The 25,746-nt window shown below is 50.7% G+C and overlaps 1 protein-coding gene across 2 annotated transcripts in view; it reads right to left on the bottom strand.

The window, feature by feature from the left end:
- Positions 1-25,334, bottom strand: part of VANGL1 (VANGL planar cell polarity protein 1) — a 54,195-nt gene extending 28,861 nt beyond the window's left edge. The window contains exons 1-5 of one of the 2 annotated variants that reach the window (XM_045033322.1): positions 25,180-25,334; positions 16,278-16,481; positions 10,602-10,664; positions 9,399-9,531; positions 4,669-5,276 (exon numbers count right to left, since the gene is read on the bottom strand). In XM_045033322.1, the coding sequence (XP_044889257.1) occupies positions 4,669-5,186 (518 nt within the window). In that variant the 5' untranslated portion in view covers positions 5,187-5,276; positions 9,399-9,531; positions 10,602-10,664; positions 16,278-16,481; positions 25,180-25,334. The remainder of the gene's footprint in view (positions 1-4,668; positions 5,277-9,398; positions 9,532-10,601; positions 10,665-16,277; positions 16,482-25,179) is intronic. The other variant, XM_023259024.2, reaches the window with a different exon arrangement.
- Between the last annotated feature and the right edge of the window lie 412 nt (positions 25,335-25,746).

Genomic DNA, 25,746 nt, shown 5'->3' with positions numbered 1-25,746 from the left:
GCTAGAAATCCAATTCCATCATTCACAAGTTCTCCCTGCCACAGAACACCAGAACATGAACACAGTTCAGCCAAGTTCCTTGCCACTTTATAACAAAAATGGTCTCTTCGCCACTCTCCAGTGACATGTTTCTCACTTCCACCTATGAATTTTGGGGGTGGGACGCGACCGCCCCTTTCAACACAGCAATGCTACGATCATGCATGACCATAAACCTGCACTGTTTGAAAAGCAATCCGCGAATCCTTTCTTCTAAAGCACAGGTGGTTCTATGGTGAGTAACCAGACCCTTGATAAAAAGGTGCAGGGTCGGCACCAATTTATAAGATACTCTCCACGTCAGTGAATGAAGCATGCCTAGAAACCCACACAGTCAAAGCCTGCTCGCTGAATTAGGCACAACGGAGCTTCAGCCAGATGAGTATCTCACAGAACACGGGTCACTGTCAACAGGCAAGAGTTCTACCTGCTTTTGTGGTTCCAGTCTCTCTGCTGATGACTCCCGGCTACCACTTTTCCTTGATGTTCACATGCCTCCCTATAGCAGCTCTCCCTTGAAATGTGTTACTTGTGGACTTGTTTGAGGTACAGAAGTCTGTAAGTAAACGTTAGAACTATATGCAAAGTAAGAAGAAGCAGACTCTGAGAATGGGAGCCCGAGGTGGCTGGGGGAGTCGGCTGCCTACCGCTATGGTTTCAAGGTCCAGGTTTTGTGTGCTGACTGACTGAACAAAAAGAACCAATGGGCTACGGAATGGCTGCAGAGCGCAAGCCGGACACCTCTGGCAATCCTCTCTGCATTCTCTCCTTTCCAGCCCTGCAGCTGACAGTTCAGTAGAATCACGTATTTTAAAAAAATCGCCAGCACCCAGCCTGGCCCACGGTGAGCAACTCCAAATTGCTGATTGAGTTCGCTCACGTGTTCTTAAAGCAGTGATGCGAACATGGACGCATCTATCCAAAGGTTAAGAACATTCTGGAACCAGACAGCCTGGTCTCAAACTCTGGCTCCCACAGTCACAAGCAGACAACCGGCTTAACTCTTCTGTGCCTCAGTTCCTTCCTCTGAAGATGAGGATGATGGTGCCTCCCCCAGGACTGTTCAGATTAAATGAGTTCTGTTAGGAGCGCAGAAGGAGCTCGGCACATGGTAAGGACCAGGTGATTGTTACCTTAGGGTTTCACTGTAAACTGCTGTCCTACATCTCAGATTCAGTCAATTCGACTGGCTTCTACGCTCCAATATTCACAGTATTTGGCTTTAAAGAGCTCAAAACTGAGAAATATATTAATTATGATAATCAAATGCCATTTGTCTCTCTTCTGGATTTCTCCCCAAATGTGGTCAGATCAAAACTTACCAATATTTGGTGACATCCTGGAAAAGTCAGCAGCTCATTGTGAGAATGGGGTCAAAACAAGTGACCAGGGAGGTGTGCATGCATAATTACAAAGCAGATGTGCTGAGACCCAGGGTGCTGCAGGGGAGGGGTGGGACCCCCAGGAGGGCACACAGGTCCCTGATCTGTGTGCAGCTTGGGCTCCCCTCTAATTTTTTTTAACGTTTATTCATTTTTGAGAGAGAGAGAGAGAGCGAGCACAAGCGAGCGCACAAGCAGGGGAGGGGCAGAGAGAGAGAGAGAGAGAGAGAGAGACACACACACACACACACACACACACACACACACACACACACACACACGTGAGGCAGGCTCCAGGCTCTGAGCTGTCAGCACAGAGCCTGATGTGGGGCTCGAACTCACCAACAATGAGATCATGACCTGAGTCAGACCGACTGAGCCACCTCGGCACCCTGGGTTCTCCTCTGTAAAGGGCGGCAGCCCCATACCACCTGCCCCACCCTGGCAGGGCAAGAGAGGGAAATGACAGCAGACATCTAAAGAGCCCCCTGTCATCCCCAAGGCACTGGACAACCGTTAGTAATATCTTAGTCTATTGACAACGTCTCACTTTGTACCACAATAATCTTTTATTTTTCTGGAAGTTTTCAAATAAGCCCATAATTCCATTCTTGCCAACAAACAGGGCCACTGTGCCTTTTGTGAGAGCTAACGAGGAGCATATTTGCTTCGAGAAGCGAAAGAACAGGCATTCTTTTGACAACTGTCAAAAATAGCTCAGTCGATTCAAGAAAATCATCTTTGAGGACAAAACAAGGACTAAGAACTCACCGTGGCCCTGCACCTAAGCCCATCAGGTCATTGCCACGGGGAAGGCTTTACATAAAGGGAAGGGAGAAGGGCCGCGCACATCAGCTGATCTGATTCCCGGCCTCGCTCTTTGTCTCTCTGGTTCCCCCACCCCTCCCGTTTCCACACTTTACGAAAGGGTTTAGAAGTTCTATTTCTGGCCCCGTGACTCTTCCGGCCACCGCTGGGCGCAGACCAGATTTAGCCCGAGTCGGCGGGTGACTGAGCCCACACGGTGCCAGCAGGAGAGGTGCCAAGCCCGCTCCAGCTCACACAGACCGGCTGTCACGGGGGCGGCCAGGCATTCGTGTAGAAAAGGCGTCTCCCCTTCCCCAGCCACCTTTCCACCCCAGAAGCAGGGTCTCCACCTGAGGACAAAGAGGGCCTTACTGAAGGCAGGAAGAGGAGGAAAACACAGGGCCCGGAGAGAAGCCACCAGGAAGACCAGGGCACCCCCTCAGTACGCTCCCCCCCGGGGCCGCTGGCAAGGTGCTACGCTTGGGTTTCCCTGGGGGCTGGGGTTAGTGGCTTCAGGGTTGGCAGGGAGAGGCTGGGCAGCTGTCAGTCATGGTGAGAACAACCGGGAAGGGTCCGTGGGCCCCAGGAGCATCGCGACAGAGCCCTGAAGGTAGCCATCGCGCATCAGGAGCCCCAGTGCCGGGCTGCGCACCTGACAGGTGTCTAATGCAAGTCTGCTGGTCACTCTCCACCGCAAAACAGGGGGAAAGAAAGCAGAGATGAACAAGCAGCAGCGGCTTACTTGCCTTCAGAGCCCCACGGGCATCTGCGAAGGACTCGAAACACAGGATTCTGCCGTGCAGGGCGTGTGACTCAGACACCAATTCCCTCCAAGGACCGGTCAGGATGGCAGCAGCTTCCAATGCTAACCCCTCCCCCCCTACCGCCCAGGCCTGGGGTGGCCCAGGCGAAGCCAGAGGAACGAAAGAGGGCGTGTGCCAACACTGAGCCGGTTTGGCCCAGCTGCAAACCAGGGCTGGGCCACCTTCCTGTGTCCCAGCCAGAACTATGACAAAGCCCATTGTTCTGAGATCCACTAAGGTGCGCCTGCCGATACTGGCTGCTTTGCCAGCCGCACGATCAGAGGCCGTAATGGCCACAATTAACTAAGGGCTCACCAGGTGCCAGGCAGGTTACACACCTCAACATATATCGCCCGAGGAGGCAGGAGAGCCCGACGAGACGGCCAAGTCGGTCATCCCAGGCTATCCGTTCACCGGGAGCCCTGTGAGTGCCGGCTGTATGCCACGCTCCGGGGCCGGACACTGGGGGTGTGATGAGAGGGAGACACGGCCCCTGTCCTCAGCCCCTTCCTCAGTTGGTGGGAGAAAACAAATAGTCCCATACACACAAAGTGAGACATACCATGATGAGGGCATGAACCTAGGCCCAGCTTCACGACAACTAGGTGACTGCGAACGAAGGCCAGCCGTTACTAGTTTCTACACATTGTTTAAGTGTCCTAATCCCCCTCATCTGTAATACTGGGATGAACAGGGGTGCCTGGGTGGCTCAGTCAGTTAAGCGGCCGACTTCGGCTCAGGTCATGATCTCGCGGTCCGTGAGTTCGAGCCCTGCGTCGGGCTCTGTGCTGACAGCTCAGAGCCCGGAGCCTGTTTCAGATTCTGTGTCTCCCTCTCTCTGACCCTCCCCCGTTCATGTTCTGTCTCTCTCTGTCTCAAAAATAAATAAACATTAAAAAAAAATTAAAAAAAAAACTGGGATGAAGAGTACCTATAGCAAAGGGTTCTGTGAGGGCTAAACGTGACAATCTACACAAAGCGCTTACCTCGGGATAAATAAAAATAAAATAAATGAGATAAAATGCGACCACCGCTTTTTTAGTTGATCACCAAGTAGATTATATACGCAGATTTAAAGTATGACATCTCAATGTATTTCTAACTTTGTCCCACATACGTACATTTTCAAAACACTCAACTCACAAGTTCAGGGTCTCCAACCTGCACCTGATTCTTACTGGAGGGTCACTAGGGTGGCCGTGTAATTTAGTGCCTAGACCAGGACGCCTCTGGGCGTGGAAAATAAAGGAACAATGAGCGATTCTGAGCAGCCTGGAGGTGCTGGCCACTCTGTCCACTGCCCACAGGCCAATTTCAGAGGCAAGGCCAGCAGCCATCACTAGGCATCCTTCCTCCAGCTCTGTTGGGAGCTGCCATGTTTGAGAGCTCGCCCAACAAAACTCCAGCCTGGATGACAGGCAGCATTTGTGTCACCCCACCCCGCAGTCAGGAAAGTCCACGGACAGGGACACCCCCCCCCCCCCCCCCCCCCCACACACACACACGCGCGCGCGCGCACACACACACACACACACGTCTTCCCAGAACCTCAGGGAAGGAGTCAGACTCTGGTCCTGGCACCTGTCCTCACCCCTCACGTGCGGCCTCCTAGAAAGATGTCAGTCAGCAGCCCTTACCTCAGGTGTCCCAGGCTGTAGAACCGGGACTCGCCGTCGGTGGAGCGGACCACCTGCAGCGTGAACATGGGCTGCAGCTGCCTCAGCTCCAGCAGGACGATGGCCAGGTAGTGGATGAAGAGGAGGGCGTCCACGAGGGACACCGCGTACTGCACGATACCCTGGTAGTTGCGGTCCCGAGAGTCCAAAATGCGGACCCCATAAAACAGCCAATAGGAAACCACAAAAAAAAAGATGAGGACCAACAGAAGGGCACGGAACACGAAGACGCGCGGCACGTCAGCTCTCTGCTTGCGGAAGAAGAGCGCCCAGGTCCCGATGAGCAGGATGAGGAGTTTGAACGCGACAGAAATGAAGAGTCCCTCACAAATTGTGCCACAAGGCTCCAGCTCGTCCCTCCACAGGATGGGGGGTAACAGGATGAAGGCAATGGGGGTGAGGAACACCAGCAGTCCAAGGACCGAGGCCACGGTGAGGCCCAGGTAGCGCCTGCAATCCAGCCTCACGCTGTCTTCCATATCCTTGCTGATCCTGGCAATGTCCTCCTGTGATATGCTGTGCTCTGAGGTGCCTGTGATGGCCGTGGTGGTCTCTCCCCAGTTGTCATCCTGACGGGGAACACAAACAGGGAGCGTGAAGAGCCACAGGCGGCAGGTCACTGGTAAAAGCCACGAAGCAAGCATTTGGACACGTGGCGCCCACGGAGGGCCCTCCTCTCTGAACCAGCCCACACCCACGGGCATCCCAGAAAACGGAGGCTTAAGTCTTCAAATACAGGAAGTTTTGACCTGAACGGTTTTCACTGGCATTTTTCCAAGGGGGTCATATACTGACCTTTCCAAACAGAGAAAATGCAGTCTACCCTTTTGGTGTGTTTGTTGGGGGATTCATTCTTATCATGTTGATTATCATCCCCCGTGCTGGAATCTCCGGAGAGGCTTTTTGGCCCAATAAGCAATCCCGCCGTGAGACTGACATGTGAGGGCTCACCCGTAACATAAGAAAACTCTGTGTTCTCGCCTCAGTTCATGGCTGGGTTACGAAGGCCGACAAAGTCCAACTTCCGGAAGTGAGGTATTATAATACCCCCCAGCAGCTCTGAAGAGCCAGGGGCCTTCACTGCTATGTACAAATCACAGCTAACCTGTAACTATTTTTTTTTTTTTCTTCAAGAAGTATCAGTGTCAAGCACTCCGTGACAATGTTTCTCAGCGAGCAACCTAAGCAAATTCAAGTACGGATGGCCAGGACAACTCAAAACTTCCTCCCTACGCCTGGGTGGCTCAGTCGGTTAAGTATCCGACTTCGGCTCAGGTCATGATCTCATGGTTCGTGAGTTCAAGCCCCACATCGGGCTCTGTGCTGACAGCTCAGAGCCTGGAGCCTGCTTCAGATTCTGCGTCTCCTTCTCTCTCTGCCCCTCCCCCGCTCACACTCTGTCTCTGTCACTCAAAAATACACATTGAAAAAAAATTAAAAAAAAACAAAAAACAAAAAACTTCCTCCCTAAACACACATTGTCACTGACACATGGAATATCAAGGGTACAGAACTACCAGACTATTGCAGTGTCTCTGACTTTTGTGCTTTCCTCTCTCTTTTTAAAGTCTGAGGTAGCTTCCAGTTGGAGCAAGCAGTCTCTTCCTTTACCAAGATCCACTGGTTAAGATTTTCAAACAATTCTGCTATTTCGCTGGCAAGCAAACCTGACTTCACTACAAAGGCAATGAAAAGCCACAGGGGTTCCAAAGAGGTTTTTGCCTCAGAGATTTGCGTACATGATTTAACTTGGAGAAAACAGTCTGATGTAGGGACAAGCTGGGTGAAATTCATGCGTAAGACACCAACTTTGAAAAATCTAGTTTAAGTTGACAGCTGAATCAGCAAGAATTGGGATCTCAAAACTGAACAAGAACCTTAGATCTAGAAATGATCAGAATCATGATCTATGAACAGATAGGCTATGACAAGGACTGGTGGGCGGTGGCAATGGTCTTGACCGATGAACAAACAGGTCTTCGACTTGGAAGGTTACAAGTATTACATACCACAAACTCTCTAGGACAACGCCAAAAGCCACCAAGACTCTCTCACACATGTCTGAGGGAAGCACCAAATGGTCCAAGCACTCTTGAAAACGGGTCTGGTAGTGTCATACAAATTTCACTATATGTTGAACTGTATGGTCCAACAATGCCACTCCCACGGTTTTATCCAAAATCAATGAAAATACACATCCGCAAGAAGACCCGTGCCAGAACGTTCTTAACAGCTTTATTCACAGTAGCCCCAAATGGCACACCTCAAATGTCTCTATCACCAGAAGGATGGGTAACAAACTGTAGTATATTCAGACGACAGAATACTACTCAGCGAAAATAAAAAAGGATGCATTGCTAAAACACACCAGAACTTGGTAAATCTCAAAAATCATTACGCTGACTAAAAAACGTCTCAAACAAAAGAGTACGATCCCAATTATATCAAATTCTAAAGCAGGCAAAACTAATCTACAGCGGTAGAAATCAAAACAGGGTCTGTCTTGGAGAGGTGGGGGTGGGGACGGGAATTGACTGGGGAGAACATGAGAACTTTGTAGAGGAATAAAAACATATGTATCGATAGTGTAAGTTCCCTGGGTTTATTCAGCTGTTTGAAATTCTCAAACCCTACACTTGAAATCTGTTCATTTTTGTGGGTAAATTTCCTTCAATGAAAAAAAAAAATCACCGATATAGAGGAAAAAATAGCTACAACGTCAAAAATCAACAACTTGTGGGGAGCCTGGGTAGCTCATTTGGTTAAGCATCCGACTTCGGCTCAGGTCATGATCTTGCGGGTTTGTGAGTTCGAGTCCCGCCTTGCGCTCTGCGCTGACAGCTCAGGGCCTGGAGCCTGCTTGGGATTCTGTGTCTCCCTCTCTCTGTGCCCCTCCCCTCCTCGCACTCTGTCTCTCTCTCTCTCTCTCTCAAAAATAAACAAACATTAAAAAAAAAAAATCAACAACTTGTAATACAAGGTGAGTTCACAGCCTACACAAAATAACTTACTTTATAACACCTAGAAAGAGTGAAACGTAAATACTGGATTCCATGTTGTGTACTGGGCCTAATATTCAGTTGATAATCAGTGTGGAAGTAATTATTCCTAGTGTCTCGTGGTCATTTTGTTGACCACCACACTGCTATGGTTTATTCAGCGTTTCTAACTAAATCCCCTGAATGGATGTACACCTTGTGCCCAAAGAGCGTAGCTGTCCGAAGCGTCCTCCGAAGCTTGGGGTTCTTAGAACAGAAAGGATCTAAGATCCTCTAAATCTGATATCTAAAGAGCCTGAGGCCCACAAAGGTCATGACTGCCCTTGGTCACAGAGCTGCTGAGAAGTACCACCTCCAAAAACCCATGTCAGGGCCTTTCCCACCACATCAACTTAGTGTGAACACGAACAGCTTCCCGGTGAGCTCCAAGGTGTAGAGAAGCGGCAAAGAAGAAATGTCCTCCCAGCGGGCCGCCAGCACTGCGGAATCCACATGCGGAAGGAAACTGCCGCCCTGCAGCACTTCAAGGGCGTCCAATCTCAGGGTCAGCCAGCCAAGGCCACCCCTCTGGCCCTCCCAGAGCCGTGGCAGACAGTGCGATGTTCCTACTAACGACATTTACTCATCACTGGCCAAACTCCACCTTCATCCCACAGCTGAGCGTTGGGTTCTGAGAGCACCTCGTGTGCTCTGAGGAATCCCAATTTCAGCGCCTCTGTCTGCTTAAAGATGCACGTATGTGTGCAGCTGCAGGTGTGAGCATACATCGGTCTATTCGGGGCCAAGGCTGTACGTGCATGTATTTCAAGAGCTGTGGAAGGTATGCAAGCGTGTTTCTCAGTACAGCTCAGATGTTTATTTAAATCAGGCGGGCTGCCAGATAGTCAGGACCCAGAGAGAAGAACCCACACGGTGTCTTTTAATACACTGCCAATATTTTAAAACTGGGTGACTTCACATAAAATCCTGATTTCCAGCTCTTCTTAAGTACCAGTACACCCAGAAACACAGAATTCCTGCACCCCTGAGCAGTAAGACGTGTCCAGAGCTGGGGAGCTGCTGCTCCTTTGACAGAGGAAATGCATTCTCTAGTTTGCCACAGACCCCAACGCTCCACACCTCTGTCCGGACGCTGAGGTGCCCCACAGTTTGCTGCTCAGCCCCCAGCCTGCCTGATATGTGTGTGTCCCTTCTCTGTGACTGAGGGCCTATTTCATTCTTCCAGGTTTTCCTACCGGGCATCTAAGTGTCCAGCCCCTGATTTATTTCATATATCTCTTAGCGGTCAGTCTGGGCTCTCTGAACCTCTTCTTCTCCACGCCACTCAGGGCTGCTAGAGAGGACATTTCCTTCCCTCCCGTACTGTTCCACTTTGGAACGCGTCTCTGGAGACGACAGCCTGTAACTTTCCCTTTCTCTGCCCTGTCATCAGCCCGGCTGGCTTCTTTTCAACACCATAGTCAAAGCAGGCCAACCAATCGCATTTCAGAACAATCCCCAAGGCAGCCAATGGCAGGACAGGCTGTCCTTAGACCAACAAGAAACCACGAGACATAGATAAACTAATTATCATGCTAGAAAAATAAAGATAAAAACCCAAGAGAACCTACTGCAACAAGACTTAGGAAAACATTTACTGAAAAGAGTCTTGATGCAGTGGCAGTGTGCTTACAGACTGCCTTTGATCCTTACCTGAACTTCCTCTGTCCGAGTGGAATCGTTTGCCAACAGGGGCTCTCCAGTGGGAGCTTGAATGGTGACAGATTTTTCTGACCCTCTGCCATCTTTATTCCGGGGTGATTTGTGTCTCTCTCTATTTCTCTCCCTGAAAAAAACAAAAATGACTGATCATCAGCTAGCACGTTTATACCACGTGAATCACTTCTCATCAAAATACATCGCAGATTTGATTTTGAGCTTAGAAACATTCTACACACACACATATACACACGCACGCAGCCAATACCCACCCACGCCACCCGCTTACAAGGAATAAGCTCATTTTTACTCCCAACTTAGTATTTTCCTCCTGCCATCCAAAGACCCAAAACAGAGACTGTCACTCCACCCTCAACAGTGGAATTGAAAATACACCTTTTCAAAGCCTCACACTGTGAATTTTAGAATTTCTGTAGCTGACTTGATTTGCTTACAATCTGCCTAAATTCATTTTCTAGGACTTTCTTGTGGGGGCCACACTGCAAAATGTTTACACTTTGGTCTGTCCAAAAAAATCTGGGACACACTGTCACCCTACACCTTTGCATAACACAAGAAGAAAGGAAATTCTAAACCAGCACAGAGAAGCATTTACTTCTCATTCCTAGAAATTCAAACTGAAAGTCATTCCCGTAGGCTCTGGCTGAGTCCAAAGGACCCAGAGGAACACAAAAAGCTAGTACAAATGACACCAAGGGGTGCAACTGTCTATGTGTGTGTATGTTCAGGCTTCCTACGGAAAACAGGCTGCCGCCTCATTTTACCCCAGATGCACTTCCTGGGTGGTCTTCCAGGGCAACCGTGAGAGCACCCTGCCTCGGGTCAATGTTGAAATTACAACAGGGATCAACTACTGTGTGAAGCTGAGTGTGATCACAACCTGGCCATTAACCACCTACGGAAACTGGGACTCCCACCCCCGCCTGTGAACACTCAGTTCAGGAGCCCCCCCCCAAAGGAGCCCCTCGGTGGCCAAGAGTAAGCTCCCTCAACCTCCGGTCTTATAGGGCCTCCTTGACATCGGTCCTCCCTCAAACACTTGCCCTCATTCCCAAGGCCCCCCAGGCAGGGCAGAGCACTGCACACATAGACTCTGGGGACATCAGTCAGATCTCAGGTCTGCCCCTATTCGATTTGCACAAATTATTTAACTTCTGAAAACCTCAGCTTCCTTACCTGTTGACATGGGGATAATGATCATACCCCACAGATAACGTATGCAGATTTCAGTACAGGGGCCTCGAAGAAGGAGATATAAAAGGAGCTATTAATACACAATCCAACTCCTTCTCCACAGTGTCCTGTTAACCTACCATTTACCAAACAAAATCACATGCAGACTTCCTGGGGGCAAACTCCTACCTTATCAGTACCTCCCTAGGATAATCATTGGTTATTTCCTTCAAAGAGCGGGGAGGCTTTCTTGGTCCCAGAAGTTCTCAGTGACAGCATCTCCAACTGCTAGAGCATAACTTATCATCCCAATCTACTGCTAAATCAGAGTCTAGAAATACACGTGCTCTGGTCAACTTGGGTGTTTTATTTTAACCAGGTAAGGAGGGCAACAGCAGAGAATCTGTCTGTTTACCTAGAGATGCATCCATCAGTGCCAATCATTCCACACCCACTCCGAGTTAGAGAGCACCTCACGGTGTGCTTCAATTCATTAACTTCATTCAATCCTAACAGTGACTGTCTGAGGCTGGTGGCCTTGTCCCTGTTTTACAGATGAGGAAACTGAGGGTCATGGAGGTTAACTGACTTCCCAAAGTCGTAGTGAGCGGCAGAGCAGGATGGGAACCCAGGTCTGCTCCCACCACCGCGTCTCATACCCGCTACGCTGCGCTGATCTGCAGATCTGGTGGCACGAACATTCCTAATGCTCATCCTGACACCCTCTGTTGGATGAACTACCGGAGCCATGAAATCTGCCTGTGGAGCTACTTCTGGCGGCCACAAAGGCACTGTGAACTTGGACAGCACGAAGCGATGGGTCCAACGCTCTGGGCTGCCGAAGACACTCACTTCAAAAGGACCCAGTGGTGTGCGAAACAAAAAACAAGTTGGGAGAGCCTTCCCACGCACCTGCGCAGTCTTCAGGATGAAGAGTGTGGACGAAGCCTAGAACCCACGCTCCCCAGGGCCTCCATCAGCCAGACCCAGGAGCCTCCCCTTCCACCCTGTGTTTCCACCATCCCCAACCACTTTCCCATCCATCACTCTTTCCGCCGTCAGCCAAGTCACATGCTCCCCCAACCCGTCTATCTATTCACTAGTCCCAGGGGTCCAATCCTGTGACAGCACAAATTCCACTGGAAATCAAAATTCTTTCACTGAGTGCCAAGTGCTGAGCCTGAACGTTGCCAAGGCAGAAAGCAAGTGGGGAGGCACCCAGGGATGGAAACAGCTTCTCTAGGGCCAGCCATCAACCTGACCACCTCCACCCACCGCGGCTCTTAAAGGGACCCACAGCACCCAAAGGAGAAGTGACAGCCTAACCATTCCCCTGGCGACATCTGAGGTAAACCAGACAGGAGCCTACTATCTGATAACCCCGGGAAGGTTTCTCATCCCCCAGAGCCAGATACCCTAAACCAGTGCCTCCCACACCTGCACCAGGATGGGATTTAGGTACATTCGCTGGCCCCACCCCTAGGGAGTTCTGGCAGGCAGACAATGGGAATCCGCATTTGTCACCAGCAGCCCCCCCCCCCCATGTGATTAAGATGCGGGAGGGAGGTCCAGGGAAACTTGCTGCAAGGTGCTTCCCCCCAAATGCTCTGGGGAGGAGGGTTGTTGGGGGTGGCTGCCTGGCAGCCTGGCTGTTTGTGACATGCCTGTATACAACAGGGGCTCAATAATGAGAGCCCTGAGTGTAACGCCTGGCTGCGCGATGTTGCGGCGTAGCGTGGCTTCTTTATTAAAACAGCGTTACGCGGATGAGGCTGGGGACAAGGCTCAGGCCAGCGTGCGTTGTGTCAGGACACAGCATCGGCAGCGGGGTCCGTCAACACTGGGCCGGTGCCTGTGGTCACACGGCTTTTACAAAAATCACCGGTTGTGAGTTACCGCTCCGGGAAGGTGTCGGAGCCGGTCCTAAATGGAGAAGTCCAACAAAACTACTGCCATTCGGTGCTGTCCAGGGTGCAGAGCTTCGAGCCGCAGGATGGCCGCCTCACTACGGTGGGTGCTCACATGTCCATCTCTACGGCTCCAAATGCCGTGTCGAGTGCACTCCAGGAGAGGGCTCCCTGCTGTTTGCGGGATCTAAGAGTGGAAACAGGAGACTGAAGCAGGAGGCTGGGTAAGGCCACCATGGCACAAGAGGGCTGTGACAAAGCCATGCACGCCAGGGAGGGTCTCCGGCTCCGCCTCAGTGGTGTGGATCACCGGTGTGCCGGGCAGCTGTGTCAGCCACAGGAACCGGTGTCTTCACCTGTGAGTCGGTCTCTATGCAGCATCTGCCCATCAGAGTCCAGATCAGTGTAACTGTCCCGTGTGCGTGCGGGCGAGAGGGTGGAGAAGCCAGCGACGGCACGCAGAAGGCCCCAGCACGTGTTTGTACCTGTGTGTGTGTATGTGTGTGCAAACGCATCTACCCAGGCGGCTCTAGAGCTGAGCCCTTGGGGGCTGCTATAAAATGCCCTTGCTCCAGCCAGAACCCCCATCAATTCCTGTTCCGTTCCCACCACAGTCGGCATTTCCTGGGAAGACTATTCAGCTCTGTGTCTGTTGTTGGTCTATTTCTATTTGGGGAAAGCCGGCCCCACCAGTCACTCCTCCCTTTCCTTCTCTACCACCACCCACTACCTGTCCTTTCTCTGCTGACTGCGGGGCTGGCTGGCCGCTTCCGGTCGGCATGGAGTCGGGTGGGAGGGCTGGGCACCTGGCAAACCGACTCTGGGGCGGCCTGCGAACAAAAGCACCAGTTCCCTCACCGCTCAGGCAGCCCTCTTTTGAACAATGCATTTCAGCACACGAGGGTCCTAGCCTGAGGGTCCTAGCAGGTACCTGCCAAGGGTTCATTAGCATCACTGTCATAGCTCTAGCATGTAACTCCAGGAACGCAAAAGGTAAGGCAAGGTCGGCTGAAGTCCGCACCATTTTCCCAGCAAGTTAACTGGACACCCTCTGGAGACAGCAGACATCACAAAACCAGACCACTGACCTCTTTGTTAAAAAGGAGTCACTTGTCATCTGTTTGGAACCCAGCCAGTCCCCCAAAGATGATCGCCGAGTCACTGGGCATATCAAGTTTGGTACACTTCATTATTCCTGAGTTAGGGGCCTACTAAAATTACCAAAAACCAAGGTCCCTCCCCTTTCCTACTTTTCATTCAAATTTCTGACAAATCCCTGAGCAGAGCAGCCTTCACGGGGACACTCCTGGGGGACACAATACCCTTGGCTGGGTCTAGGGCCTGCTTATGCGCCAGTGAGGGGTATTATTACCACTTAATATTCTTTACGCCCGGACAAAGAACTCCCTGGCATCCACCATCCACAGACTACAGGCTCGGTCCCATCGTCAGTTACCACACCCTCCAGGGCTCTCAGAGAACTCACCGCATGTGGGTGCTGTTTTTCCCCATCCCTTCACCCAGAGCTTTTCTAAATAGGTATTCAGGAACATTCCTTGATTGCTTTATTAAAAGTCTCAGCTTGTGCTATCATTCGCCAAGGACTTTCCGCATGGGTCCGAAAAGGCACTAAGAATTCCGCAGGCTGTTTTAATTGGAAGTTATTGTCTCTTAGAGTCACCACGAGAGCACTGCTGTATCAATTTGTGGGGGGCCCCTGAGAGGCCGGAGGAAACAGCAGAGCACAGCCTGGGGCCTTGAAGTGTGACAATTGGGACACACATACAGGCAGGGGAGGCCAGAGATGGTTCCTACTCAGAACACGTCTTCCCCGATTCATCTCCAAGCACCAACAGAACCCCAAATTCCTACTTCTGTCACCGCCATGTGGAAAAGGGAAGCTTGGCACACTGACAAGGGAATGGCTTTCTCCAGTTAGAGCCAAAGATCTGATGTTTCCAAACAGCTGTTTCTGGTGTTTTAGAACTCGTCTGGTACATGTACCCAGCGGCTGAAATTTGTGATGAATCTCTGATCACCAGAGGGTTTCTGACTTTCACGGGATCTGGGCTCATCTATGGTACTTGAAGCCTCACTCAGCAGGCTTCTGTTCCACATGCTGCCAGAAAGGCTTACCCAGGGTCTGGGGCAAGCTCATTCACATCCCTGCCCCACATTTTTAGGATTAAAAGACCAACACATGAACATTTAGAAAATAATGGAGGTTTCAAAAACAACAACAACAACAACAATCAAAATCTTAATAACCCTATACTCAGAAACAGGACAAGCATCGTCAATGTTACCATTTTCTCATAAGAATATGTAACAATGTTACCATTCATTTTCTCATAAGAATATGTAACTATTGTAACGTGCAAAGTTTTGACTCCTGTTTTTTTATAACACAGATTCATAAACATTGTCTCGGGTCATTAAACAATCTTCGGAGATTTTTGTCTTATATTCTTTCATTCCGTTCATATTCTTAATTATGAAACACACCCTTAGGGAAGACTGAATGGGTACAGAAAGATAAAGTGTAAACAAAACTGCCATCAGTCACCATCTCGTGTCTGGACCCTTTCCTGTGGGTGACCGCTGCGGGCAGCTTGGAGAATATCCTCCCAGACCTCCCGCTGCCTGTGTAAATCCAAATGGGCTCACAAACGAGTAAGTCAATTAGACAGACACATCTTACTGCCGTTTTACAAAACAAAATCCCACTCTGCATTCAGCTGCTTGTATGAGGAACTGCTTGGTCAGGGAAACACCACCTCCACTGCCGTTCCCAGCCCACACTGGGCTGTGACCACAGCTGGACCTCTGGGCTGTGGCCAGTTGGGACCTCTGAATGTAATGCTGACATGCCAAGGCCATTAACAGCATTGATACGGCCACAGGATAGTGACCTCCCACCTTGTGCTGTGTTAAACGCTTTACATGCACAATCTAATTTAATCCTCTCACTAGCCCTGTTAAGTAGGGTACTGCTATACCCATTTCACAGGTGAGGAGTCTAAGTAAGAGGCAGCACACAGCACTACAACTTTACCATCTGTATTCTTAACCAGTTACAGTAGCACCCCTCCCTCCCTCCTCCCTCCCTTCCTTTCTTCCTTCCTACCTTCCCTTGTTCCTTTCCTCACCAAACATTCTGCAGGTCTGGAATACCGCAGGCTCTAGGAACACCACTGCAAACCTGTGCACTTTGCACAGAGGAGGGCAACAGGGCCCCATCACCTCGGATGGCGTTTTTTTCATAACCTGGGCCTGTTCACTGGGAAAACTAGTCAGAGAGAGAGATGGCACCAGGCCAATCCCACCACCTCGTGCATTAACCTCACAGCAAATGCCTAGTGGACAATGAGTCAGCAGCTTTGGGTAAAAAGCAACAAATTAACACTTTTTTTTTTTTTTAACTTTCATTTACATTCTCGGTAAAGCTTTGGGAGAACTGTCATCTATGAGAAGCACTTAGAAATGAAAAACATTTCCACTGCAGGGAGAAACTTTAATTTAAAATCAGTTGTGAACACTTAAGGTCGTCAACCGTAATGGCAGCTGTGAAATATACATTGGTGGTATAGTTACTCCCAACGCGAGTTAAATGCCCTTAACGTCCAGCAGCTTCTCATGCACCGTGGGCTGAACCTCCAGCCATCAGCAGCCCTGCAACCTGGCTTTGCCATTTGAAAAGTGAGTCTTGAAATCTGGACCCACCTGCCAGGGTCCCCAGAAGGAAATGTGGAACAACCCAGAGCTTACATACCCTTGTCTGTGAGATTTTTTCGAATGACTTGAATAGTAAGAATATCCAGAGTATGTGGATTCGGTATCCATAGCAATGGGGAGCTTGCTCTTGATGAAGGAGCAGGCAGTGTTTCTCCTCAGAGGTAGGGAATTTCACCTACTCGCCTCCTAAGACTGCAAAGGGTCTGGAGATCCAGGAGCCGCTCTTCGACAGGAACAAATTCTAGGAAAAGTGGAGAGAAAAAAAGAGATTTACGGTCAAAGGCAACCCGAAGATAAATGAGGCAACCACCTCCTCTGGGGTCTCTGTTACGGAACAGAGTGAGCAAGGAAGCAGTGTCTGAGTGTTAAATGCACCGCCCAGGCAGCAATGAGCTTCCCCGGGTGTCTGGGAGGCAGGTGCGGGGCAGGCCAAACCCCTTCCACAGCAGCAGGCAAACCAGAGCCGGGAGAGACCTGGCCCTTGGCCATTTCCTGGCCACAGCCTCGCTGCATGGGTTCAGGCTGGAGGAAGTGACTTCCCACCCCACAGCCTAGACAGTGCCCAGCCCCCACTGCCAGTTTGCTGGTCCCAAGAACAATACACAGGGAAGCAGCTTTTAAGGGATGTTGCTTGCAGTTGCTGAAAACCAATGAAAAAAAAAAAAAGAAAGAAAGAAAGAAAAGAGAGAAAAAGTTTTTTGTCTCTTTAATCCAGGAATCCAAACACCTGAGAATTTATCCTAGGGAACGAATTTTTTTTTTTTTTTTTAAAGAAAAACTACCGCATTGTCTATAACAGTGGAAAGTGAGAAATCATCTAAATGCCCCCAAAGCAGAGGAATAGGTAAGGAAAACATGATTCATCCACCCAAAGAAAAATCATAGAGCTGTTTAAAATAATTATGAAGTATGGAAAGTTTTACAATATAATGGTAAATTTAAAAGGCAGACTACAGGGGCACCTGGGTGGTTCAGCCGGTTAAGCGTCCAACTTCAGCTCAGGTTACGATCTCACGGTTCGTGGGTTTGAGCCCCATGTCGGGCTCTGTGCAGACAGCTCAGAGCTTGGAGCCTGCTTCGGATTCTGTGTCTCCCTCTCTCTCTCTGCCCCTCCCTTGCTCGCGCTCTCTCTCCCTCTCTCTCAAAAATAAATAGATGTAAAAAAAATTTTTTTAAATAAAAAATAAATAAATAAAAGGCACACTGCAGGATTATAGATACATCCTGAATCTGGGTTACAGTTACAATCATATAAAAGGCTTATGTAAAGATGATTAAGAGGGAACATCAGAAAATGGAAGTAGGTGATTTATTTGTTGCGGGCTCCTGGGTGTTTCCCCAAATTTTCATTAGATATTGCATTGCAATAGAAATAAATGGGAAACATTTCCAAGTACATTCCTGAGCCCCACATGCTCAACCTTGACTTCTAGAAGCCTGAGAACCACAAGTCTGTCTGCCCCCGTATCCCTCACCCCAGAGCTGGTCTCCGCCCATTCAGGGCCCCTCCTTCCAGTGCAAACAAAGCCAGTGAGATAAGTGTGGAGAGAAAACAAAGGAGCTGCAAATGCCAATGCCCTCCCCGCCCCCCACAATGACCCTGCCAACAGCCTGTAAACCTAGAGGCCCTCAGCCTCAAACACCGCTTAGGATGCGTCTGCCCTCAGCATTCGCTCTAAGTGAGGCACGTTCACTTCCAGGGGCTGTGACCCTGGGCGAACCTCCCTGGGCCTGGGTGTCCGGACTCATCATTTCTCCTCTGCCATCAAGAGCCCAAGGCGAGCAGTGGGGGGACATGGGTTCTAGCCAGACCTCCTCACTGTCCAGAACGCTCTGGGAAGGGCCGCTTGCCTTGAAGTCGGCCTCAGTTTCCTCATCTGTCAAACTGGGATAAATCAGCCAGCCACTGTTCTCCCAGGGGTGATCTGAAAATGGCAACAGATAAAGTATCGGGAGCTGGGTTCCAATCCCAGGCTTTATTGGTTATCCCCTTATTGGTTATGAAACCTCAAATTACTAAACCTCTCAGTACCAGGAGCTAATTAGCTAATTCTGGCTAAATGCTGCTGGCCTATCTCAGAGGCAGGTGACCCAGGCCCTGAGACCTGGGCTGGTCCTGTTCATGCTTCCCAGTCATGACATCTCTGAGCCACTATTCACCCACCGCCCATAAAATGAGGCCACTTCACATGAGCTCCTCCTAAGGTTGGTGAGAGCATTAAACCAGGCTCCCTGCGGAAGGCACATGGCAACCCAGGCTTCATTCCCCTACTCCCTCCGCGCAAGGATGTCATTCCAAGTCCTCATTAAAACCTCCGGCCATCTATTAGGACAACTCCAGGCACGTCCCTCAAAGGAAATCCTGGGCTCCCGAGTGCCCTCTGGGGAAGGGCTTTACCTGACTCTACCGGCACCCACGTCCACGTTCTCCCACAAGTCCTGCCTGTACTCATCAAAGGGGTGGTCTGTATCTGCTGCCACTCCCTCCCTCTCGACGGTCACCCCAATCCTCCTCCCTCGATACTCCACTGAACTAGCTCTAAGTGGGCCAAACCCAAAGGTCACAGCCTCGTCCTCCTTTCCCTAGACCTTCTGACCCCATTTCTGCATTCATCTACCTCTGCAGTTAGCAAGCAGCCGCAGCCACAGGAGACCCCGGTAAGCGCTGCTGGGACACAGCAGTGACAACAGCACACGCACACGGCCCCCGGCCTGTCGTCCCAGAGCTCTCTGTTGCCCGTCAGCCTCTGACTTGATGGTACTGGTGCTACCATTTCTCCAACACGCCTTCCCTCTCCCCGCATTGGGTTATCCCTTCAGTCTCAAAACTCGCCCTTTCTTCTTCTTTGTCCACGGATTTATTCTCGCATAAGCTCCTTGGAGTCAGGAGCTATGATTTGCCTACACCAAGATACTCTGAACGTGGTAGGTACTCAACAAATACTGAAAGAATCCCCAGGGCACATCTCCTACTCGGCTACCTCTTTCCAATTTCCTCTGGGGAGGGGGGGTACATTCACTGCACCAACGCCGTTTGTCCAGCCCGGTGCCACTTCTGACAGTCTCTTTCCTGTGACTCGCACACATCCAGCTGTCACTAAGTGCTGATGTCAGTCCTCAGGAGCCTCCGTCACTCTCCTGGTGCTCAGCCACCCACTTCCCCCAGGCTCTGTGGACAGAGGGCTCGTGTATTATGAAGCCTGCAGGTCTCCCCACAGAATCCAGTCTACACAGACCTCGGGCCCTTTCTCCTAAATCATGTTGTCTCTATTTCAGCGATCTACTCTTGTCCAAGATCTGAGTAAGAATTAAGCACGAGCAACAGCAGGCAAATGGACAAAATCCCGGGGTGGACTCATTTTAAGGGCCAACGAAAGAGCTTCGATATAGCCCACAGGAACACCCATGGCAAAGCTTATCACTGCAATGGTATGTTTCGGAGACAGTTCGCCTCTATGCACAAGAAAGTAGCAGGATTCAAATAAGGTCAGAGGGATGCCTTATCAGGAAAATAATAAAGTAATGAAAAGGAATCCGGTTCCTGGGGTAATAAACTGATAGGCTGCTACACTGGCCTGAATAGGACAGTCATATAAACGTGTAAATGTAGGGGTGTCTGGGTGGCTCAGTCAGTTAAGCGTCAGACTCTTGGTTTCAGCGCAGGTCATGATCTCACAGTTCATGGGATCGAGCCCTGCATCAGGCTCCATGCTGACAGTGCAGAGCCTGCTTGGGATTCTCTGTCTCCCTCTCTCTCTCTGCCCCTCCTCCACTTGCACATCTGTGCACGCGCCTGTGCATGTGCTCTCTCTCTCAAAACAATAAACTTAAAAAAAAAAGTATAAATATGGATCCTGGAATCTGGAACTGTCCCTCTATCATCCTGGCCCCAGAGATGACCCACACTGGCAGGTGCACAGCACCCAGAGTGATCTTTCATATCACAACGTGGAGGTCATTTCTCTGCTTGAAACCAGTCCATGGTGTCCCAAGACAGTTGGCATAAACCAAAATCCTTCATTTGGTGTGTGGGCCCTGCCCACCTCCCAGGCTGCACTCTTCCTTCTCCAGCTCCAGGCCCTTCAAGGCACCAGGCTCTCCAACTTTGGCTCAGGTCATGATCTCACAGACTGCGAGTTCGAGTCCCCCATCCGGCTCTCTGCTGTCAGCACAGCTTTGGATCCTCTGCCCCCCTCTTTCTCCGCTCCTCCCCTGCTCACGCTCTCTCTCTCTCTCCAAAAACGAACATGAAAAAAAAATTCAAAAATAAATAAATACCGCTTCTTTCAAGAGGCCCTTCTGGACCCTCCAGTCTACATGAGGCCCCTTCACAGAATCCTATACTTTTCCTTATGTCACAATTTCTAATCATACATTGCACGATTACTTAATGTCTGGCTCCAGTGGAGACTGTAAGCACCACCAGGGCAGGGACCACATTCATTACTGTCTGTTCAGCTCCTGAAGTATACCAGGCGATCAATAAATGTGTGCTGAGTAAGGGTTTCTGTGGCAGACCTCAGGCCGTGGAGGCCACAGATCCACTGTGGAAGAAACCCTGGCCATTGTCTAGTTTACATTCTCAGTTTTACAGAAGAGGAAAGTAACGCAGAGATTAGGTTAGTGGTGATGTCAGAACCACCAACTTTTTGCTCACACAACAATCTCACTGCAGACACACTAAGTAAAAATCAGCGGCAGTCTCGTTCAGCTGCTTCCCACAAACACCCTGACTACCCCCTCTCCCCGCCCCCCCCCCCACTGCCCTCCTGCCTTTCACCCCTGTAGTACCAGCTATAGGCACTGCCTGGGTGGGAGACGGAGGCAAACACCAGGAAAGGGTGAGGGCTGGTCAAGTGACATCTCATGAAGGCCAGGAGGGCAACACTGGGACAGGTGCACAGGGCACTTTTGACTGCATGGCAGCATCTTAAATTCTGGGATTCCCAGGCACAAATGTCAGAGAGAACCCCCTTCGCCATGCTTTATTAAAAACAAATTGGAGGTCACTGGCCTCAGAGAGGATCTTTCCCTAAAGTCAAGTTCACCCACATAAAATATACCTGACTACTACTTAAAAGAAAAACACAGTGTTCAGGAAATCATATGAGGGAAATAATATGTTACGGTAATGACAGTGGTAAACATAAGTTAACCTTGACGAAAAGGAAATTATAAAAACATCAACGGCTCTGCCTACAGCTATGAAGTAATTACGGGAACTCTGGTTTGGAGGGTAGAAAGTTATCTTGTGAGGGGTATGGAGACATACACTGTATTTAAAGAGCCACTCCGCTCCTTCTGCAGTAAATCCAAGGGAAAGAAGTTTCTGGTGCAATCGTGTTTATCCATACCGTGCATATTACTTTTTATCATACATAGCATGCTAAAGGGTTTACTCCATTAACTTTTTTTTTAAGATCTTTTTTTTTAAGTTTATTTTTTTCAAGCTCACAGAGTGTGAGCGGGCGAGGGGCAGAGAGAGAGAGGGAGGCACAGAATCCGAAGCAGGCTCCAGGCTCCGAGTTGTCAGCACAGAGCCCGCCCCAAGGAAGGAATACCTTCTTCCTTAGGAAGAATACCTTAGTATGGCACAAGACTTCCCTACCAATTGCATTACACTATATGTACATTTTTTGGCCAGTGCTACTCTACCTCGAACTAATACCATTAACTGTAGCTAAGTAATTTAGTGACATCCATTCTGTTCCTTGGGCCTCCTTTTACTAGTCCCAGGTGGGAAGTGACTATCAAAGGGATCAGAGAAAAAACTGTGTGTTCCACTGGGTTTATCTGGAGGGCCTTGGGGTTGTAAGTATGGGAGGGTGGGAAGGGTATGGCAAAGCCCTGCAAAACATTTTGCTGAACTTGTGAACTTGTGCTCTCTAAACCATAAAACACCCTCCAGGTCGCTGATGGGGGGTCAGAAGGCCTGTGGCATTTGTGACAAACCCAATTGATATTTTCATTACAACAGACCTCTGATAAATGAATGATTCTGGGCCACTATACACAAGCAAAGAAAATGTTAACCTCATTTTTTTTTTTTTTTTTACCTGTTTTGCAAAGATTTCAACTCACCTTCCTCGAATAACTGCTCTTGGCTCCAGTCGCTAATTACCCCTGGAACACCCCCCAGCAGCAGGGTGTGGATTTCCGAAGAGCTGTGAATGGTTAACATGTCTGGGGTTCTATGATGGGTATCTGTTTTCAAGTGACCCCCTTATCCCCTGCTAGATTTTTAAGCTTCAAAAAATAGATTTTAGGGGCACCCGGGTGGCTCAGTCGGTTAAGCATCCGACTTCGGCTCAGGTCATGATCTCTCGGTTCGTGAGTTTGAGCCCTGCATCGGGCTCTGTGCTGACAGTTCAGAGCCTGGAGCCTGCTTTGGATTCTGTGTCTCCCTCTCTCTCTGTCCCTGCCACTCTCTCTCTATCTCTAAAAAATAAACATTAAATTAAAAAAAAAAATTTTATGAGTACTACCTCCTCTGTAAATCCCATGGTGCCTAGTCCAGTGATTGCTGTCCAATAAAATGGCATTCAGAAAGGCACTAATGGGGACAGCAGCATGCACCTTTTCATCAGGCTGCAGGCGAGACCAAAGCCGCTGGCAGAAACACGGTCCACTTAAACCTGTCTTGTCCACCTTCTGGAAAATGGCATAGCACGATGCCCACGTCACATGCCCACACACAGCTAGTCCCCCAACCACAGCTAGTTACCTTACAGAGAGCGCATGATAATAACAATTTAACAGACTACAGTTACTTGTGTGCTTACTATGTGTTGCGGACCATTTAAATCATTTGCATGCAATATCCCACTTAATCCTGAGAACGACAATGTAAAGGACATCAGATATTAATGTCATGCTACCGTTAAGGAAAGCAAGGTCACAGTAAGTGAAGGAGCCAGGGCTTGAACTCTGAGAATCTAATTCCAGAACCTGTGCGCTTAGCTATGGAAAACGAATAGCAATACAGCAATTACCAGAACTGTTTATTTACACATTGGAGGGCAGGCAACCATCATAAATTGTCCCAAACCACACATAACCCACAAAGAATTTTGCAATTTCAACTCCTGCTCACAGGCCCGGTGTCCCAAGCGTTGCAGAGAGTCCGGAAGAAAAGAATCTGAAATAGCTGCAGGTCCAAAGGTAGAAACTGCTTATTAAAATACAATGGGATAAGCACCCATGTAACCCAAAAATGCCACTGAGGTCTGGGGTGACAAACAGGGTGTTTGTGTGTATCAGGGGATGGAGGGGAGAATAACTTCCTCACTCAACGCCTGTTAATTCTTCAATAGACTAAGGTGACACGGAACTGGTGCTTGGTAAGGAAACTTTCCTTTATGGTTCTGTCCTGGTGCTCAAACACGTAAGACAATAAAAATGTACTGCCTGGCAAGCAGTCCTTGCAAATATGCCGTCTCAAAATGCTGCCATTTTACTTACAAATTAAGTTGCAACCAAATAATTTCACTAATTACCTTGACAGACACCAATGTTTGGGAATTCTAAAGGCTCATGGATAGGTGAAGAGTGTCCTTTTCTCTGAACTGCAGAATAAAACAGTTTCCTCCCACAAATCAAAGCCCCAGCTAGATCACACTGATTTAATTCAGCTCTAAAAACTCTAATTAGTAGTTACATAAAATGGCTAATTACTTTTCCCTGGTTTTAGGCAGTTTCTGCCATGTCACTTTAAAAAGCCTAGGAGCTGTGTAATCAACCCACCCGGAGGAGGAAGAATGCTAATTAGCATTGTTGATGGGTGACACAAGCTATAATATTTTCCAGCAACTCTGTAAAATTCATAAACGTATCAGTGAAAACGGCCAGATTCTTTACAGCTTGCTGGCTTTTGGCATAAAGGTCTAAAAATACATGCATTTCCAACCACAGCCTGGTCCAAAGGGCTCAACAGAACGCACGCGCCAGCCACACAATCATCAGAATATTAAGCGCTCTGACATCTCTTAACGAGGAGCTAAACGGGCTCACGACACCTCCTCGGCTGGGCCTTGATGACCTGGTTTGAAGACGCGAAAACTGAGCAAGAGATTTCTCAGCTCCGAGGCTCAGCCGCTCACCTCCCGGCCGCCAGGCCACGGCTCCGCCCCCCGCCTGCCTCCGCCGGCGACGCGTTTAAATTTTTATAAAGCTTCACACTTCTCTGGGCGCGTTGCTTGGGGCAGTTCAAAGGCTGCAGGAGGAAGGGAGGTCCTGCCCGTGGCGAAGGCTGCCCCGGTGCGGTGAGATTTCCTCCAACGGGGACACCTCGGGCGGGGACTTGCCGGACGCCTTCTGCTCCACCCCGGCGTTTTTGAAAGTAAACTCCTACCTGCCTGTTGCGCTCTCCCGGGCGCAACCGGACTCGCCGCCCCCTCCCCCCCCCCCCCGGCCTCCGGGGCCGGCTCAGTTTTGCAAGCGAGGTGCGAACACAGGCCGGCTCTGTGCCGGTTTCTGGCCCGGGGCCGGCAGCTCCAGGGTCGAGCCCCGCGGCAGGGTGGGAACCGCGGTGCGCGCCCGACTCCCAGGGAGCGCAGGGCGGCCCGGCCCCCCGCCCCGCTGGGCCGGTACAGCCGCCCGGGTGCCCCGGGAAGGTCGGCCACTCCCCGCCGGCTGGCCGGAACGCGCACCCCGGGGCGCACCCCAAAGTGCGGCCAGGGCAGAAGGCGGCGTCCGAGGCGTGGGGAGGGAGCGCCGGGGCGGCGGGGCAGGGGCCAGGGCAGGAGGGGCGCACCTCGCGGGCTCGGGAGAGGAGTGGGACCCCGGAGGCACGATCCGGGTGCGGTGCGCAGGCGGGGAGCGGGCTCCCGGGCGGGAGGCGAGGAGGGCGGGGACCCGGGGTCCCAGTCCGGGGTCGGGGCGCGGGGTCCCGCGGCGGGGAGCGGCTCTGCGCCCCGCGCCCGGCCTCCCGCGGGACTCACCTCCGCGCCGGCCGTGCGGGCTCCCCGGCCCGCGCTCTCGGCTCACAGCGGCCCCGGGTCTGCGGCCTGCGCTGGGCTCCCGTAGAGGCAGAGCCCCGCCGCCGCCGCCGCCGCTGCACTGCCGCTTTCCGCTTCCTGTCCCGGCGCCGCCCCGCAGCCCGAGCCCAGCCCTGCGAGCCCGGCGCGGCCGCGAGCCAAGAGCAGCGAGCGCGGCCGGCCCCGCCGCGGGCCCGGCCCACCTGCAGCGGAGGGCGGGACCGGCCGGCGTCTCCCGGCCCCTCCCCGCCCGCGGTCGCTCCACACCCGAAGCTCGCACACACTCACACACGCGCATGCACACACAGACCCCAAGGACTGACCACACACACTCACTCACTCAATCATTAGCTCACTCACTCATTCATACATCGTTAACGCATGTCCCGGCCTCGACCCCACCCCGCACCCCAACATACTTGCACCCTTGAACACTCGCGCGCACACACACACATATTCACAATCATGCACAAAATCCAAGCCTATTTGCCCTGACCGGGGCCCCGCATACATTCACACAGACCGGGGACT

This window comes from Felis catus, chromosome C1, assembly GCF_018350175.1.
Source record: "Felis catus isolate Fca126 chromosome C1, F.catus_Fca126_mat1.0, whole genome shotgun sequence".
NCBI classification, from domain to species: domain Eukaryota; kingdom Metazoa; phylum Chordata; class Mammalia; order Carnivora; family Felidae; genus Felis; species Felis catus.
This window is presented reverse-complemented; position numbering and strand designations above follow the sequence as displayed.